The 17,861-nt window shown below is 36.4% G+C and overlaps 2 protein-coding genes across 7 annotated transcripts; both read left to right on the forward strand.

Moving 5' to 3' along the window:
* Positions 1-313: 313 nt before the first annotated feature.
* On the forward strand, positions 314-6,612 carry noxred1 (NADP-dependent oxidoreductase domain containing 1). Of its 4 annotated transcripts, none has more exons than XM_026285467.1 (7): positions 314-3,335; positions 3,425-3,573; positions 4,042-4,222; positions 4,333-4,490; positions 5,733-5,919; positions 5,991-6,088; positions 6,374-6,603. In XM_026285467.1, the coding sequence occupies exons 1-7, from the start codon at positions 3,181-3,183 to the stop codon at positions 6,496-6,498; spliced, it is 1,053 nt and encodes a 350-aa protein (XP_026141252.1). In that variant the 5' UTR covers positions 314-3,180; the 3' UTR covers positions 6,499-6,603. The 4 variants fall into 4 exon arrangements, with proteins under 4 accessions (XP_026141252.1, XP_026141253.1, XP_026141254.1 ...); XM_026285468.1 differs by having other exon boundaries at positions 6,012-6,088; positions 6,374-6,598; XM_026285470.1 differs by having other exon boundaries at positions 3,251-3,335; positions 3,429-3,573; positions 6,374-6,612.
* A 2,312-nt stretch (positions 6,613-8,924) lies between these two features.
* On the forward strand, positions 8,925-17,370 carry tmed8 (transmembrane p24 trafficking protein 8). Of its 3 annotated transcripts, none has more exons than XM_026285471.1 (7): positions 8,925-9,048; positions 9,324-9,373; positions 9,464-9,572; positions 9,670-9,769; positions 9,860-9,938; positions 11,605-11,895; positions 15,874-17,370. In XM_026285471.1, the coding sequence occupies exons 3-7, from the start codon at positions 9,466-9,468 to the stop codon at positions 16,089-16,091; spliced, it is 795 nt and encodes a 264-aa protein (XP_026141256.1). In that variant the 5' UTR covers positions 8,925-9,048; positions 9,324-9,373; positions 9,464-9,465; the 3' UTR covers positions 16,092-17,370. The 3 variants fall into 3 exon arrangements, with proteins under 3 accessions (XP_026141256.1, XP_026141257.1, XP_026141258.1); XM_026285472.1 differs by having other exon boundaries at positions 8,929-9,048; positions 9,347-9,373; XM_026285473.1 differs by lacking the exon at positions 9,324-9,373 and having other exon boundaries at positions 8,934-9,048.
* The last annotated feature ends 491 nt before the right edge of the window (positions 17,371-17,861 follow it).

The following is a 17,861-nucleotide window of genomic DNA, read 5'->3' on the forward strand; positions in this document are numbered from 1 at the left end:
TCGACAGGTAAGTCAGTGTTACAATCTATATTACAATATTTTTTTTATATCTAACAAAGCACATTATTCAGAAAATATAACGAATAAAGAAGACATAACTACTAATTACAATATTTCATGTTTTCCACAGTCAGTAATTCATACTGTAACATTCGTTTGTTAGTTGTCATGTTGCAGTTTGTTTGAAATAACACACCTGTTCACCTGAAGGAAAACTCGACGAAGTGCTATTAGAAGACATCCCGTCAAAGCTTTTTGGTACATATCGCCTACCGTAGATGCAACGCGCATTTGAAAAAGCGAGGCGCTGGAGAGCAAAATTAGTTTGAATACAAAATACAATTTCACCACTAGATGGGAGTAATTCCTACTTAGTGTCCCTTTAAACTAAACCTAAATTAAAAAATGCAAATATCGGTGATTGCAACAACAACACACCAGCATTGAGAAGCGTATGTGTAAGGAGTTATGAGATTAAGCAGCATCTTTAGATTAAGAGTACAAATATATTTTTATCGGTTATAATAACTTCTGGAGAAAAGTAGTGCAGACACTGGACTAAGATGCACCTATGTTTGCGTTATCTATCAAATGGAGTTTACTTTTAAAGGCTGTGCATTGGACTGTACGCATACGCTAACGTACACATATAAAAACGAAGCATACTGTATACTTTGGGCTTAAAAGTTTATTTTTAGCTCAACTAATATCATGAGTGGAGCAAGAGTTAGAATATTGCCGTGTTAGTTCACACCTAAATAAAAAATACTGTCATCATTTACCCACGTTCATGTATTATCACTGATTAACCAAATCTGTTTGGTTACCAACATTCTTTAAAAGATCTTCTTGTGTGTTCCGCAGGAAAAAAAGGTTTTGGAGTTACATAAAGGTGAGTAGATGATGACAGAATTCTCATGTTTGGGTGAACTATGCCTGTGTTCGATAGGACCATGTGCTTGTACTTGCATAGACTGTTTCTGACCTCACTGAGTTTGCAAGAGGAAGAGTTTTTCAAGAAATGGTGACCACTGAAACAATCATAAAAAAAAAAAAAAAAAGTGTTCTTGCGCTTTGACGTGCCTAAAGAAGTTTTGCTTGGAAATGGAATATAGAGTATAGAGCAGTGTCAGTCTTTCAGAAATTGAAGACACTAACTGTGTGTTAATTTTCATTTTCTGTAGAGCCTCTGGTGTTCAGCAGCTATGTACTATTTCATGCAGAACACAATGTCATACAAGTCACACTTATTTTTACAGGCCCTCATATAAACTATGCCTGTTATACTTGATACTGGACCCCCCCCCACCCCCATCGTGCATTTTCTAATATAAATATTTTAGTTAATGTGATTTGTGCTTTCAGCTACTAATATGATTGACGTACTCTTAGCTCTGTTAAACATTTACCATTGTGAATCCATTTTACAGATTCCAAGCAAATTCTCTCTGTGTGTCTTGAAATCTAAAATCTAAAATCACTCACCTTGCATATGACATCAGAGATCTGTCAACTTAATGTTAAAAGGGAAGGTTTTAAAATTGCAATACTTTTACAATTTCTTATTTCATGGGAAGGGTTCTGAAATGATAACAGTTGCCAGTTATCACTGATTAAACGTATAGTTTTATTATATGTGCCACACGACATATCCAATCAAACAAAACTGAAGAAAAGTTAGTTTACATTCCAGAACCTCAGCATTTTTGGCTGCTATTTGGCATTTGTCAATCAAATCAGAGTTTTACATGTTATAGAGTTCATAAAAAAAGAATAATACCTATTTTAAAAAAGCATGCAGCTAATTCCCTTCAGAGACTGGAACATTAAGTTACACAGTCGTCTTCCTTCTCCGCCTGTACAATGCTGTAATATAGCTTCCACTTCCCATAGAAGGCCAACTCTTTGCATGAGCTACAGAAAAATAACAAAACGCTGCCATGTACAATAAACACAGCTTAAGTTTTCATATACCAGGAGTTTATAACCTGATAAGTACTGTCAGCTTGTAAATAGGGACTCCATGTTTGTTTTTCTCTTAACCTCATTACCCATTTTTAACTTTATATCAGCACTTACAGAGAGACAGTTTGAATACTTACTCAATCCTCAACTGGTTTATATGCGTTTATGTGTTTTGAGGATGTGATCTGGTTGGTGATTTACCAGAGCATGTGGGATAGCAGCATATGGCATCAGAAAAACCCTAATATTTTCTAACAGTAAGAAATATTGGGATTAGAGAAAATCCATACGTAGCAAGATTTATTTATTGATTTATTTGAATTAGTAATATAGCATCGCTTTAGTCAGACACTAATTACAGTTGCAATCATAGCCTTGTATAATATATAGTCAGTTATTGGTATCAATGGGTCAGATTTAAGACACTATCTGGCTAATCACCTTAAAACACAGCTGTTTTCTATCATAACGGCAATAAATTCTTTGGCTGAAAGAAATTACAAGCAGTTTTCACTGGAGACAAATTTTAATTTTATCAATTTGCTGTTAAATAACAAAGAAAAAAGTGCAGAATTGTCCATCTATTTATTGATTAGTAAAATACCGTTTACTATACTGGTTTTATCCCATACAAAACAGACTATTCTAATTAAATGAACATGTCACTGAGGTTGTTGTTCTTTGCTTGTTGGATATCTACCTATTTTATTCCATGCATTTTGTCAGTATATCGAACACTGAAACTGCACAGTATTGTTTTGACAATGGACTGAAAGTTAATCTGTAGTAGTAGCTAAAAATTAAACATATCAATTTTAACATTACATTTTCTGTTACTGCATATTGTTGTTCAAAATTTGTGAAGTGAAATGTACAGTGTACAAAAGAATGTTATGGGGTGGGACATTGTACATTAATGTAATTATTTGTGTTATTTTTATTTGTATCATAAATGCCTGTGTACAGTGTTATTTTTTTTTCGTTTAGTTTTTTTTTTTCAGTTGTAATTATTTTGTATTTTATTTTTATAAACTTGCTACGAATAAAATTTTCATTCAGCATGCCAACATGAAAAGTCTGAATATGTGTCGGACTTTTATTTTGTAAACGTGACGTAAAGCGGTTTTTTGTGTGTGTTGTTGATACTTTGTTGGTTGTTGTTACCATAGAAACCTCACTTCTGCACGCACAATCTAAACATCCACGATTAGCGACATGGACTTGACAGTGAATTTAACCTCTCTCGGGTTTGAGGCTGGTCTCAGTGCAGATGAGAGAGATTTGTTATCTCTGCGCAGTCGGTGCGCGAGCTTGACTGTCGCTGGATGCGCGCATGCTGTATTTGCATATAAACTTCTCAGTTTATTAAGGTAAGTCCAACATTGTGGTGGATCTCACACGACTGTTAATTCCCACACAGATGGTATTCTTTACTACAGTCATGAACATTTTCACACAGAAAGAAGGTGAACGCTGAGAACACACATCTGTGTGTTGGCGTAGTGGGAGCAGGACTCATGGGCAAACAGCTGGCAACGGCTTTACTGAGCGCATCCAGACTCGAACCTCGCCACATCAACATCTCAACCAGAAGACCCGAGACACTGGGTGACTTAGTTTATATCTATCTATCTATCTATCTATCATCTATTTAGTATTATTGTTATATATAATTATTGCAGCTTAATAAGTTGCTGCTTAGTTATGTTAGTTTAAGCAACTACCTAATATGTTTCAAAAAGAATAAAAATAAAGAATGCCTAAAAATATATATTTGTTCAGCTAAGATTAATCATGTTTCATTTGACTCTTATTAAATAATTTATTTGGGACACAAAATAGATCGGCTAGATGCAACCAGATGCAGTTCTACAGTTTTTAAAACGATTGCTTCTGAGTGCATTTAGATTGCCGTTCAAAAGGCAGCATTTATCTGATCATAAACACAGTAGAAACAGTAATCTCACAGCAATCCGTTGTGATAGTCCTCAAATCACAATCCTTGAAGGCCCATCAGTATCCCCACCATATGCTTCATGAATCATAAAAATGCTCTTTTCTTTCATTGACCCATAGGAGAATATTCAAACATGGGTGTTGCGTGTTACTTTGACAACATTAGACTGGCTAAATGGGCAGACATGCTGTTCCTGTGTGTCTTGCCCTGTCAGCTAGCTCAAGTCTGCACAGACATCGGCTGTCATCTGTCTTCAGGCTGTCTGGTGTACTGCTTCACCTCAGCAGTGCCACTCAACAGGTGCAGACTTAAGATTATTAGCCTTAGGTTTGAATTGCCACTGCTATTTATTATGGAATAAGAAGAACTCTTATGTGCTTTGTTGTTATGCTTTGTCATCTTCATTTCAGGCTTGCTGTGCTCCTTAACCACAGTTCTGTTATCAAACCTCAGTATGAGTTTGTGGCTTGTGATGATGTCAGTAGAATTTGGCTTCTTCACGATCAGGTGACCGCAGCTTTACAGGATAAAGAAGTGATTTGTGCCTCAGATCCTCTTTCAATGAATGGTGTGTGACGATTGTAGATGTATCTTTGTCAATACATTTTTATTTCCTCTCAAAATATATCAGTATCCATCTGTCACTGTTATACACGTTAATATAACTAAAAAGAAATAATTATTAGTATTAGTATTCACTACAAAAAATTGGGGTCTGTATTATTTTAAAGAAATTAGTTATTTTATTCATCAAGGATGCACTGAATTGATCAAAAGCAACCGTCAGGAAAAAATAGATTTAATATAAATGGTATTTTTTTTAGCTTTCTATTTGTCTAAGAAAATGAATCAAGGTTTCCAAAAAATTTTTTCTTTTTTATGGTATGTTTTGGTTCACAGTTGTTGTTATAAAACTTATAAAAACTGTATTGAACAAAACAAAAATATAAAGCAGCATAACGTTTTTTTTTTCTTCTTTTTTTTTTACATTGACAATAATAAGAAATGTTTCTTGGGCTGTGAATCAGAATACTGGAATGATTTATAAAGGATCATGTGATACTAAAGACTAGTAATGATCTGAAAATTCAGCTTAGCATCACGGGAATAAATTACATTTTAAAATATATTAAAACAAAATAACTGGTTTTAAATTGTAATGTTTTACAATATTATTTAATTTTTTTTATTATATATTACATGTTTATTAAAACAAAAAAAAATATTGCAATAATGTTTTTTTAATTTTATTTTTATTACAATAATGTTTTTATGAAAAAAATAGAGACTTTGTTTCACAAAATGTAAAAATCTTACCGACCCCAAAGCTCTAAACAGGGTTGCCAGGTTCTCAGCAAAAAACACACCTCATACCAGGGGGTAAAATCCACGTTTTCCAACGGGTTTCCCTTGATAAAATTTGCATTACAGTGGATAAATATCATATACTGGGATTGCTTCAACCTGTGGACATGAAAAACAACCTGCAGCAACAGTGTTAAAGTAGCCCAATTCCACAAACTTGGCAACAATGCTTCTAAACAGGAGTGTAAAATCACTAGGAATCATTTTTTAACATGTAATTGCAGCTAGGCCATAGGTTTTTTTTTTTTTTTTTCCTACACAAATTATTTAAAAAATTCAGTGAAACATGATTAATCTTATGCACAAATATCTGTTGTAGGAATTCTTTATAACTTTATAACAAATATACTAAATATGTCTGTATGCATCTGTTATGTGAAGTCAATATGGTTTTTGTACGGTGAGCCGTTACACACATTAAGTAAACTTGCACTGTTTGCTGAAGGTGGCCTCTTCCTGGATCAGAGATGGCTATCTGCTGTGCTCTACAGTCTCCTCAACATGTGCACGGCTCAGAAGCTGGGCTCCGGAAAGACTCTTCGGCTGCTGAACGGGCTGTTCGAGACAAACACATTCACTTATCACAGTTTTGTTCATTCACCCAGTGCATCTGATCTCAATAACCCTGATGAGTGAGTCTTGTTGTAGATGTTCGAAATGAATTATGACCATCATTCAACCTTGCTTTATACGGTTATAATAGTTTGTCTCTGTTGTTTGGCAGCCTTTTCCCGTGGATCAGTTTGGTTGGTGCACAAACTAGAGACACTCCATTGACTGATTTGGTGTCGAGAGATAAAGGTTTGCGAGACTGCATTTCAGTTATGTACTACAATATATTCTCAAACTTAGCAGAAAGATAAGATATCATTTTGTTCCGTTCAATGAAACAGCAATTAAACTATGCAACATTTAGTTTCAGTGTGTAAATGTTTGTGTTCATCTTGAATCTGTTTATCTTTAACCCGCAGGGGTTTGAAAAGTGAAGTCTAAAATAAGTGTTAATTAAACACAGGGGGAAAGTTAGCATGTCAGCTGGATCCCTTTGAGCTGCCGAGTGTTATATTTGTGTTTTATCCTCTGCAGATTTATGCCACACGTGGCCAAATGACTTTGAAATGTTTCCCAGTATATTTGACTGTGCCGAACCATTTACATACACAGGATATATGCTGCTAATAAACAAAAGCACTAGAACTGGAACTACTTAACTCACATATGTTGTAATGCTACCGATAAAAGCACTTAAATGCAAGAAAAATAAATGTAAGATAGGTAATAAATATTTTTTTGTATTGTGTTTTATATTAAGAGATGTAATTTGTGTGTGAATAAATAGTTAAGTGTCATTAAAAGAACAAGAATGACAGAAAAATAAATTATATTATATTTTTATAATGTAATATATAGTAAAATAAAATGTATATATATTTGGCTGATCATAAAAAAAATACATTACTGTGAATATTATTACTTTTTTGTGCTATTCTATTGTGTAATTAATTTGACTTCTTTACTATATTTTAAAATATAATTGATCACTGATCAAAGCTGAATTTTCAGCATCATCATACCAGTCTTCAGTGTCACATGATCCTTCAGAAATCATTCTAGTATGATGATTTGCTGCTCAAGAAACACATAATGTAAAAAAAAAGTTATATTACCTAATATTTTTGGGAAACCCAATATATGCAGTATATATATATATATATATATATATATATATATATATATATATATATATATATATGTGTGTGTGTGTGTGTGTGTGTGTGTGTGTGTGTATATATATATATATATATATATATATATTAGGGGTGTAACGGTTCACAAAATTCATGGTTCGGTTCGATACGATACACTGATGTCACGGTTCGGTTCGGTTCGGTTCGATACGTTTTAGATACAGCAAAATGTAAAAACATCTCAACTTTTCAGAATGCCGCAAGCGCACCGCGGGTCATGTGACAAGAACCAACCCATCTGCTTCATCCTTTCCCGTAACAACGTTGAGAGCTCAGCCAAGATGAAGGAACAGCTGATCATAGTTTTATATGGATTGCAATTTTGAAATAAATTCAGTAGCAGAGCTACTGCAAGCGATTTTTAGAGCTGTAAATCCATTTATCCTTCGCTGAAATTTCCGCGTCTCATGGAGAGAACACGTCATTGTTGCTTAGCAAAGACAGACGCCTCATGAGCGCTTCTGCCCGAGCGCTTTGGAAAGGAGGAGAAAGACGCGCTTAGCGTTTTCCATGCGTTTTTAGGCACGATATGTGAACGGCCCCTAAGCCACTCGCTCACTCAGCACGCGCTGAAGGCTCGTTGCAAAATGTCTAATGCATTTAACAGACCAGAAATATAAGATCCTAAAATAACCAACAGGTCTGGTGTTTGGGTTGGATTCCCTGTAAGCTATAGTGTCTAAATGCTGCAGGGATAGTTTGCTGCGTGCATGTTTCTCCTTTTTTTCGTCTTTTCCCAGATAGTACTGACGCATATATCCCAGATATTCCCGCTGGTTTTTTTTTTTTTTTTTTTTTTGTAATCCCGCTGGTGTACCCTGTCATGTTGCAGATGCGACATACCGTTGTTTTTTTATCCACCACTCTCTTGCCATCACCATTATAGCTTAAAGGGAATCCAAAGTGCACCCAAACACCAGACCTGTTGGTTATTGGAGGATCTTCTCATTTCTAGTCTGTTAAACGCATTGGCTATTTTGCAACGAGCCTTCAGCGCGTACTGAGTGAGCGAGCGCCTGCTGAGTAGCCTAACATAAACATATAAGTTGGTGTTTTTTTCTTCTTCGGGAGTGTCAGGGGCGTTGCCTGTTACGTTGTTTGGGTTATTGGGCTACCTTGTTGAACGCATATCATTATATTTCTTTCTCTCTCTCTTTTTTTTTTTTTCAAATATAATTAATTACTCCAACGAACCGTTCGGTATACATAATGCGTACCGCGTACCGAACCGAAAGCGTCGTACCGAACGGTTCAATACGAATACGCGTATCGTTACACCCCTAATATATATATATATATATATATATATATATATATATATATATATATATATATATATATATATATATATATATATATATATATATATAATTATTATTTTTTTTTGATTATTTGATTACTAAAAAGGTCAAAAGAACAGCATTTGGTTAAAACAGAATTAATTTATAATATTCTAAATGTCTTTACTCTCACTTTTAATCAGCTGAATGCACTGTTGCTGAATAAAGTGTTTGTGACCCTGGAGCACAAAACCAGTCTTAAGTCACTGGGGTATATTTGTAGCAATAGTAAAAAAAAAAAAAAAAAATACATTGTATGGGTCAAAATGATTCATTATTCTTTTATGCTAAAAATTATTAGAATATTAAGTAAAGATAATGTTCCAATGAAGATATTTTGTAAATTTACTATCGTAAATATATCAAAACCTAATGTTTGATGAGTAATGTGCATTGTTAAGAACTTCATTTATATATATATATATATATATATATATATATATATATATATATATATATATATATATATATATATATATATATATAAACCTTTCTCGAAACAGAAATAGCTTCTTCTTGGGGACTTTTATTGTGTAGTAGTGTGTGTTTGGCAGCCATTCAGAAAAGGCTTTACGCTCTGAACACGTATTTACAAATCAGCGGACTTCCTGAGCGTCAAACGTTATCTGTCAGGGAACACTGTTGCATCGACAGCATCACGCGCTCGCCTCAGGTACGTGTCTGTGTGTACATTATATCATTAAACTCTACTGTACGTGTGGCTTTAGCGCATAGGGTTTGGTTCAAATGCAAATGTCTTTTTTCTTGTGCTGAGATTGATGGTTTAATGGTGAATTTCACTTTAGTTTCTCGACGTGTCAAAACTGATTCGTATGTGCTTCACGTGTCGGTTGATGACGACCGCGCACAACAGCCTTACTTATATATTGACATGTCATTACATTTAATGTTAAAGTACAGTATGGATTATTTTATTTCCTCTTACAGATTTTGTTTCATTTTTTAATGAGGTTCATTGAAAGCCACCTCTGAGTCAGGTAAGAGTTTTCAGCTGATGAACTGAATCTTTGATCAGACAGTGATGAATGTGATGATGGTTTATATATTCCATGTGTTTGCTGCACTAGAGATGGAGAAACTAGAGACATCAGAGCTTCAATCTAGACTGTCATCCCTGTCTGTTTCTTCTTTCCCTGGTATAACGTCAAACAACTGTGAAGCAAACCCTTTAAACAGGTTTGTGCAGGGATTTTTTTTCTTTCTAGAGCTCAGCAATGCTTATTTTCTATTTCAAAGGTATGTAAACCTCATCCTTCCCACTTTCATTTCGAAGACTTCAAAGCACAGACCTTTCCCAGACGGTAATCCAACCGGACAACCAAACTAAAATGGATGATAACAGCAATAACCGAGAATCTGCTAAATCCACCGAGGTACAGTGTATTGAAGCCTGTCAGATATTTGTGAGTTTTAGCTCTGTGCTTGTATGTACAGTATGTAATGTATTGTGATGTTGTCAATAGGAGCCCAGCTCATCTCTGGGGAAGGCAGAGGCGGGTGACTCACAGGAGAGCAGTACTTCACACCCTGGAGAGAAAAAAGGTCCGTAACCCCCCCCATTAGAGAGGTGAAGCTCAGCTCAGTAAGCCTTCTCATCATCTTTCATCATTGCCTCTCGAGAACAGAGCTGTCAGAACAAAAGAAGGATGTCTGTGCTGTTTGTGATGTGCCATTCACAACCACAAAGACTAGTTTTTACCATCCAAAACCATGAGAATCTTTCTATATATTACGCTGCTTTTTCCGGATAAGCGCGTGCATTTTCTTTCAAGTCGCTATTGGGCAGGACACGTGACTTTCAAAAATAGCATGCAGTGTACATTATATAGGCCAAGTTCTGTAGTGTGCAGTAAAAAAGTCGACTTATATAGGCTTAGCAGATATTTAGGTGCTGATTGTATCAAGCATGATGAAACCTGCTGTAAAATATATTACAATACAATACAAACTGCTTATCAAATGATTTCATTATAAATGTGCCAGGTCTGCATATCACTAATAAGCTGAAGTTATGCTAAGTATTTTTTTGTTTTGGTGAAAGAGTATTTATTATTATTAGGGCTGGGCAAGTTAACATGTTATTATTGCGATAACGCATTAATTAACGCGACAATTATTTTATTGTGCGTTAACGCAGTTTTTTTTATTATGAAAGTCCGTTGCTCACTGTCTCTGAATACACATACAGACAAATCATGGATCACATGCAGTAATGCACGGGTTGATCCAACATGAGTGGGTGCCTGCGGTCACCCGAAGTTACGAGTCATCCAAAAACTATTTTTAATGATATTCAGGTCATGGTCGGTCGGGTCGTTTGAAATAAAAATGCCAATGAAACCTTCGTAAGTTATATAGTACTAGACACAATTTTGAAATACAGATCTATCGCTTTTGTCACTCAGAAATATTCATGCAATCATGCAGCAGGTATCAGAAGATCTGCACTCTGGTGCGGTTAGCGCTCACACTCACTGATCTATATATAACTGAACCACGCTTTGGCCCACCTCTTCCAACCGAGCCAGGGAGCGATCACACTAGTCGAACGAACCAGGCTTCAGGGGTCAAACGTGCTCCCGCATGGTTAAGATTGCCTAGTGTTAGCACACCCTTATTATTCTCCCGCATCAGGCACACACGAGTCTCTACCGGCCCATCAAGTGTGGTCCCGCGCCACACTCTGCTGCGATGGGTCGCGCGATCATGTAGGACTCTGTCTGTTATAATGTTATGGTCGAGGCTCTGGACTCTGAACATAACTTGTTTTTCTATTACGAACTATAAAATATGTTCTATTAAAACTTTAATGTCCCGGCAGTGACAAATGGCTTGTTTTATATTTCATTTAATTACGTTAATGTTGAGACTTAGGCTACAATAAATATTTAAACTGCGATTAATTGCAGACAATGATGCCATTAATCGCGATTCCCCCCAAAAATTATGATTATTATTAATAGTAACACAAAGGTCATAGGTTTGATTCCCAGGGAATGCATGAAACCAATAAAATGTATCAATTGAATGCAGTGTATGGCTTTGGATAGAAACAAAAAGTCTGCCAAATGCAAAATGATGATATAATAATAATAATACATTTTGAGTGATTTGAATGCATGCACTGCTGTGCAAATATTCTCAGCCATTTCTACTCAATCCAAATGTGAAATGAAAGAATATAAATCGATCAATTGTCTCTTTGCAGCTCTTCCTCCGATGAAAGCAGCATCCACATGGACCTCCGCGGCTCTGAAGGAGCTGAAGACGAAGCTGCGTCAGGAGAAGGACAGCGTGGTGACGGTGTATCGTGGAGACATAATGAGCGTCCACGTGCCCACTGTCCCCGAGGCCAAGCGCGTGTGCTGGGAGTTTGCCACAGATGGCTATGACATTGGTTTTGGGGTTTACTTCGACTGGTCACCAGTCACTAGCCGAGCCATTACTGTCCACATTAGCGAATCCAGTGACGATGAGGATGAAGATGATGAACTGGAAGGTGAGGGAGTACTTCCTGTCCTGTTTCCTGCTTTTGTTCAGACAAATTGATAAGAGTTGCTTTGTCTTCTCTTGTCTCTTGAATGCTTAGTCTATCCACACAGTTGCCCTGTGTAAGGGTAACAGGTCAATTTAGCTCAGAGGGAATCATTTCAGATTTTAAAGGGAGTTTGAACAGAATCACTGTTTCACGGCTGATCACTGAGACGCCCTGCGATTCACCGAACAAACCGTTTAACATCAAATCTGCGCTGGATACTAATATCCAAACTATAGTGAAACACTATCAATTAGCACAGTAACAAGATCGGCAGTTTAAGACATTAACTTGTAAGCAGAAAACACAAGATACTTCTGTTTTCAATATGAATAAGGCTTTATTAGATAAATCTAAGACATAAACTAATCTAACACTGAGATTGCTGCTCCTGTGTAAATTTGTCATTGAAAGGGGGTTTCCCGATGTTGCTGATTGGCTGGACGTTCAGTAGTCACTGAAGTGATGTCTTGGGAAGCCCTTGATTGGGCGTTGGTTGAAGACTCAGTTGTGGGCTGGTTGAAGTTGAACGGGCACTCGAGGTCAGACTTGGAGACATGGCATTACAAAACTTAACTCAGAACACGAAACTCAAATGGAAAATAAAAGAAGTAAAGTTTGACGAGACTAGGTGGTGTTTCTTCTCATCGTGGTGAAGTAGCAGCAGGCTTGCAGGCCCAAGCACGCTGGAACCGCGCTCAAAGAACGTTAACAGTGATGACTAAAAGCATGGCTAAAAGCTAAAGCTGCAAGCAAGCTAAAAGCTGCCATAACTGATAGCAAAAGCTAAGAAGCAAACACTAAAAGCTAAAAAGCAGAATTTGATGGTGTCATGAGTATTTAAAGTGTAAATACACCTCAAATGTTGTCTTGACCAATCAGATATTGTCTTTGCTTGGGGTATCATAAATCATTTGTTTATCTTATCAAGCACATAGTCTGAATTTTCCCGCTCTTGAACGGTATAATTTTGGACATGATTCCTATAACAAGAGTATGACACATTTGACAAATAACTGATGGTCAGAAACATTTCAAGCAAGCAGATTGAAACCCATACATACGAAACATGAATATGAATCCTTAAGCTATCCAATAGTTATTAAAAGACAAACATAATAAGTGATTATAAACATGATAGTCAAATGTGTGGGTTACATATAATTGAATATAGAGTTAAGAAATGGACTGATATTCATTTATAAGTCCTTTTAGGTTCATTTTGGTCCATTTATATCTATAGAAGACAGTTTCTGTGCCATTCTCTAACATGGGGATGTTCTGTGGAGAGACCAGAGGTTAAAAGGTCCCCTTAGGAATCTCAGTCTGGCTCTGCAAGGTGGGGGGGAAGTCACTCCAAGGATCTTGTATATTACTTTACATGTGAGGGTCAGACTGTGCATCTCTTTGATTACTTGCCCCAATTTGACAATCTCTTCTCTGAATTGAAATCGTCAATGATTGTTCTAGTGGTGTTAAAGCTGCAGTAGGTAACTTTTGTAAAAATATATTTTTTACATATTTGTTAAACCTGTCATTATGTCCTGACAGTAGAATATGAGACAGATAATCTGTGAAAAAATCAAGCTCCTCTGGCTCCTCCCAGTGCTCCTATTGCCATTTGCAGATACGGACCGCTCCCGGTAAGAAACAACCATTCAGAGCTGCGGTCCGTAACTTTGTTTGTGTTCAAAATGTAGAAAAATGTATATAATAAGTGAGTACACCATGAATCCATTTTCCAAACTGTGTCTTGTCCTGAATCACTAGGGTGCACCTATAATAAGTGTTTATATTCAGACTATTTCAGATTGCTTCGGGGGTACCGCGGCGGAGTAACCCAGTACCTTTGTGATTCTTCATAGACATAAACAGAGAGAAGTAGTTCCGGCTACAATGTTCTTCCGCAAGACGCAAGCAGTTCTGTTTATTAACCACTAGAGCATCAAAAGTTACCGACTGCAGCTTTAATGTTGAAAGCTGTTCTGTGAAAGAGTTGGTTGGTTATCTTGCTTCTGACTTGTCCGAGACTCGAACCCACAACTTTAGGGTTAGGTTTCAAACTCTCTAACCACTAGGCTACAACTTCCCCAAATTATGAAATTATTTAAATATTAAATAATAAACTAAAACTGCCAGTAGGTGGCAGCAAGTCACGCTTGATTTATTCAGGAACGAAACGCAATCATGCTTGGAGACACAAAGCAGCATTGTAGCCAGTTTTGGAATTGTTTTTGTTGTCTAAATAGCATAAAAACAGGTGATATGGTGTCTAAAACGAATGTCTCTTAATAGGCTGTACGATTAATCGAATGTGATTAATCACGATTGTCATGCACATTTAGTCAGTAAAGCCTGTTCTGTGGTTAGCAATAAATCTCCATCACCTGCTTTCAGGTGGAGCAGCATTTAGTACACAGAGCAGTAGTTCTCTGACAAGCTATGCAAAATCACATTTGTAATCCCAGACGATATATTTACATTTGCATTTAGTCATTTAGCAGACACTTTTATCCAAAGCGACTTACAAATGAGGACAATGGAAGTGATCAAAAACAACAAGAGAGCAAGTCTCAGGTAGCTTAAACACCGTAAATGTAGCAAGGGCTTTTAAATAATATAATAAATTAAAAGAAAACCGATAGAATTGAAAAAAATTGAGCAAGCTTGTGTTAGAGGTCTTTTTTTTTTTTTTTTTGCTTTTGTTTTTTGCTTTTGGTAATTGTATAATATATGAAAAGAAAACAGATAGAATACAAAAAGATTTAGAAAGCTAGTTAGATTTTTATTTTTTAAGAACAGAATTAGAATAGTGAGTGCTAAAGTTAGAGGGTCAAATAAAGATGGAAGAGATGGGTTCTAAGCCGATTCTTGAAGATGGCTAAGGACTCAAGGATTGAGTTGGGCAGGTCATTCCACCAGGAGGGAACATTTAATTTAAAAGTCCGTAAAAGAGACTTTGGCACAATCAAGCGAGGTTCACTTGCAGAACGCAAGCTTCTAGAGGGCATAATGAATTTAGGTAAATGGGTGCAGAGCCAGTGGTAGTTTTGTAGGCAAACATCAATGCCTTGAATTTTATGCGAGCAGCTATTGGAAGCCGGTGCAAATTGATAAACAGAGGTGTGACGCATATTCTTTTCAGCTCCTTAAAAATTAATCTTGCTGCCGCGTTCTGGATTAATTGTAAAGGTTTGATAGAATTGGCTGGAAGACCTGCCAAGAGGGCATTGCAATAGTCCAGCAGAACAAGAGCTTGAACAAGGAGTTGTGCAGCATGTTCCCAAAGAAAGGGCCTGATCTTCTTGATGTTGAATAAAGCAAATCTGCAGGATCAGACAGTTTTAGCAATGTGGTCTGAGAAAGTCAGCTGATCATCAATCATAACTCCAAGGCTTCTAGCTGTTTTTGAAGGAGTTATGGTTGATGTGCCTAACTTGATGGTGAAATTGTGATGGAACGATGGGTTTGCTGGAATCACAAGCAGTTCTGTCTTGGCAAGGTTGAGTTGAAGGTGATGGTCCATCATCCAGGAAGAAATGTCAGTTAGACAAGCTGAGATGCGAATAGCTACCGTCGGATCATCAGGATGGAATGAGAGGTAGAGTTGAGTGTCATCAGCATAGCAGTGGTATGAAACGCCATGTTTCTGAATGACAGAATCTAATATAATATATTATATTTCTGTTATTTTTCCTAACCGACAACCGATGCTTGTTAACCGATTATTAACCGATAACCAATAAGATTATTTTAAAATTATAATTGAATTAACTTCGAAAGGATAAGTGTATGTCACACTTTAACCAGTTGTTATTATAGGAAAGATAAAAATATTTAATGTTAAATATTGTGAAACTTTTATTTGTACAAAGCTGAAAATAAGCAGATGCATGTAAGGAATACTTTCAATGATATATGGCCAATTGTTTTGTCGAACAGGCCCTGTGGTTCCTGGAGATGTTGAGAAGGGCTCGAAATCAGTTGCCAACTCGAACTTGGGCGAGATCCTGCCCGTGTACCGTCAGGACAGTCATCTGGCGGTTCAGAGCGGGAGCCACGAGTTTCCAGGAGAAGGAACGTACCAGCTGAAGTTCGACAACTCGTACTCGCTGTGGAGGAACAAGACTCTGTACTACAGAGTGTACTACAGTGCCTGAGAATCAAGGGCATATTTAAAACAAAGCTTTCAGTGATACTGGTTTTGATTGGATGTATTGTGCTTTTCGTTTTATCCAAGCCCTATCGTAGATCAAAAATGACTAATATATATACACACACACACAAAATGCTTTTTTATTAGAATGGAGTCATGAGGATCATGATGTGTCTAATGTGTTTTATGTAGCTTAAGATTTTATGTGCAAGAGGATATATTTCATATAAAAGGTCCAAATATGTTTTCTAAGTGTATTGTCTGACACCACAACAGAACTGTGGCATCGTATATCAGGGACTACAGAGTAATCAGGGAAAGTATATGGGTGGTGAACCGGGTCAAATACTTTTCAAACCGTTCTAAACAATTCAAGCGCAAACAAGGAAGGTGAGGAAGTGGATGTAGGTGACATGGCAGAGGTCACTGTTGATTCAGGGCATGACACATGAGTGTTTTCTGTTTGTTTGGTTGTTTTTTTGTTGTTTTATGTCATGTAATACTGCATTGAGCAGCGCATTGGAACAGGTCAGACTCACTATTTCTTACACACGGCTAATACTGGGCTTGTTTTCTCAGCCACAGAGACACTGGAAGCCACAGCTAGTTAGGACGATGTGTTTTAAATCTGTTTTTATGGCAGTTGTATACTGTACTGAGATGGCTATCACTGCAGTCACCAGGGTTACTACTCATGGAAATGGTCAAAGCCAGCTTCTTTACAACTTTAAACCATTTCCTGCCGCAAAAGCTAATTTGTTGCACAACTGATTCAATATTTGCATGTCCCAGGCATGATTTAGGGTTGTTTGACATCAGTTCGGTCTGTATAGATGGATGCAGATGGCCTGTTGAAGATGTTTTATTAACGTTTATGTTCTTGGCTGATTCCCTTTGTACCAAGGTAACTTACAAAAACTAACTGTAGCATCAGTTTTATGATTTTTCTTTCTTCTATCACGTGCAATATGCCACACTAAGTGCTGCCAGCAGGGGTTGAAGTAGTATTTTGTTTCATTTAAATACTTTGTTCTTGATTATATGAATACCAAATCACATTACAAATGTTTGTTTTGTACCTTAATTATTTGCATGTCTTGAGAGACTGTCTTGCATTGTGCTGCTGGGGTACTTGATTCTGCCATTGTGTTTTTCTGCTTGTCCTTCTATATATCATTTTTTGTATGATATACATATGATACATGTTTGTCATCCTTGTCTTGTTTTTTGTTTGTTGTTTCTTTTGCTGTTTGTTGTTCACAATAAACATTACTATGAGTCGAGTGTGCAGTTTGCAGTTGCTTAAAAAATATATCCAGCTTTATGGTTCATTTCTTTCAATACATGGCACTTCCTCCTCAGAATAACTATAAAAAGTGCTTTCTCAGCCTTAAAGCTGAGCATTATTTCCCTTGAAACTGTGGTCCATGTTTTGAATAACAGCAGAATTAAAAGTGCTATTGTTTCTTGTTTTAGATAGAGGGCGCTGTTAAACTGAAAAAGACAATATACATATATATATATATGATTTTGTATTTTAAAATAGGATGTTTGATTTGTGTTTATGGTAATATGTGATATTAATATTATAATCAGCTGTTTATGAGAGTACAATGTATTATAAAAGCACTAATGTAATGATCATGTTTTACTTTATGAACAACATAGTCAACTAGAAATCGAGAATCTGTTTAGCATTGATCAGCTTTCTTTCAAAATATTTTTGTTTTATGGCCAACTGCTATGAATTAAATCTTAACAAATAAATAAATTC

Source organism: Carassius auratus, chromosome 17, assembly GCF_003368295.1.
Source record: "Carassius auratus strain Wakin chromosome 17, ASM336829v1, whole genome shotgun sequence".
NCBI classification, from domain to species: domain Eukaryota; kingdom Metazoa; phylum Chordata; class Actinopteri; order Cypriniformes; family Cyprinidae; genus Carassius; species Carassius auratus.

Excerpts from the sequence above, each read along its gene's own strand:
- noxred1 (XM_026285467.1), top strand. The coding sequence starts at position 3,181 with ATGGACTTGACAGTGAATTTAACCTCTCTCGGGTTTGAGGCTGGTCTC. Across the intron at positions 4,223-4,332 it reads TCAGCAGTGCCACTCAACAG|GCTTGCTGTGCTCCTTAACC; the intron begins GTGCAGACTTAA and ends TCTTCATTTCAG. Across the intron at positions 6,089-6,373 it reads TTTGGTGTCGAGAGATAAAG|ATTTATGCCACACGTGGCCA; the intron begins GTTTGCGAGACT and ends TATCCTCTGCAG.
- tmed8 (XM_026285471.1), top strand. The coding sequence starts at position 9,466 with ATGGAGAAACTAGAGACATCAGAGCTTCAATCTAGACTGTCATCCCTG. Across the intron at positions 9,939-11,604 it reads ACACCCTGGAGAGAAAAAAG|CTCTTCCTCCGATGAAAGCA; the intron begins GTCCGTAACCCC and ends GTCTCTTTGCAG. Across the intron at positions 11,896-15,873 it reads TGAAGATGATGAACTGGAAG|GCCCTGTGGTTCCTGGAGAT; the intron begins GTGAGGGAGTAC and ends TTTGTCGAACAG.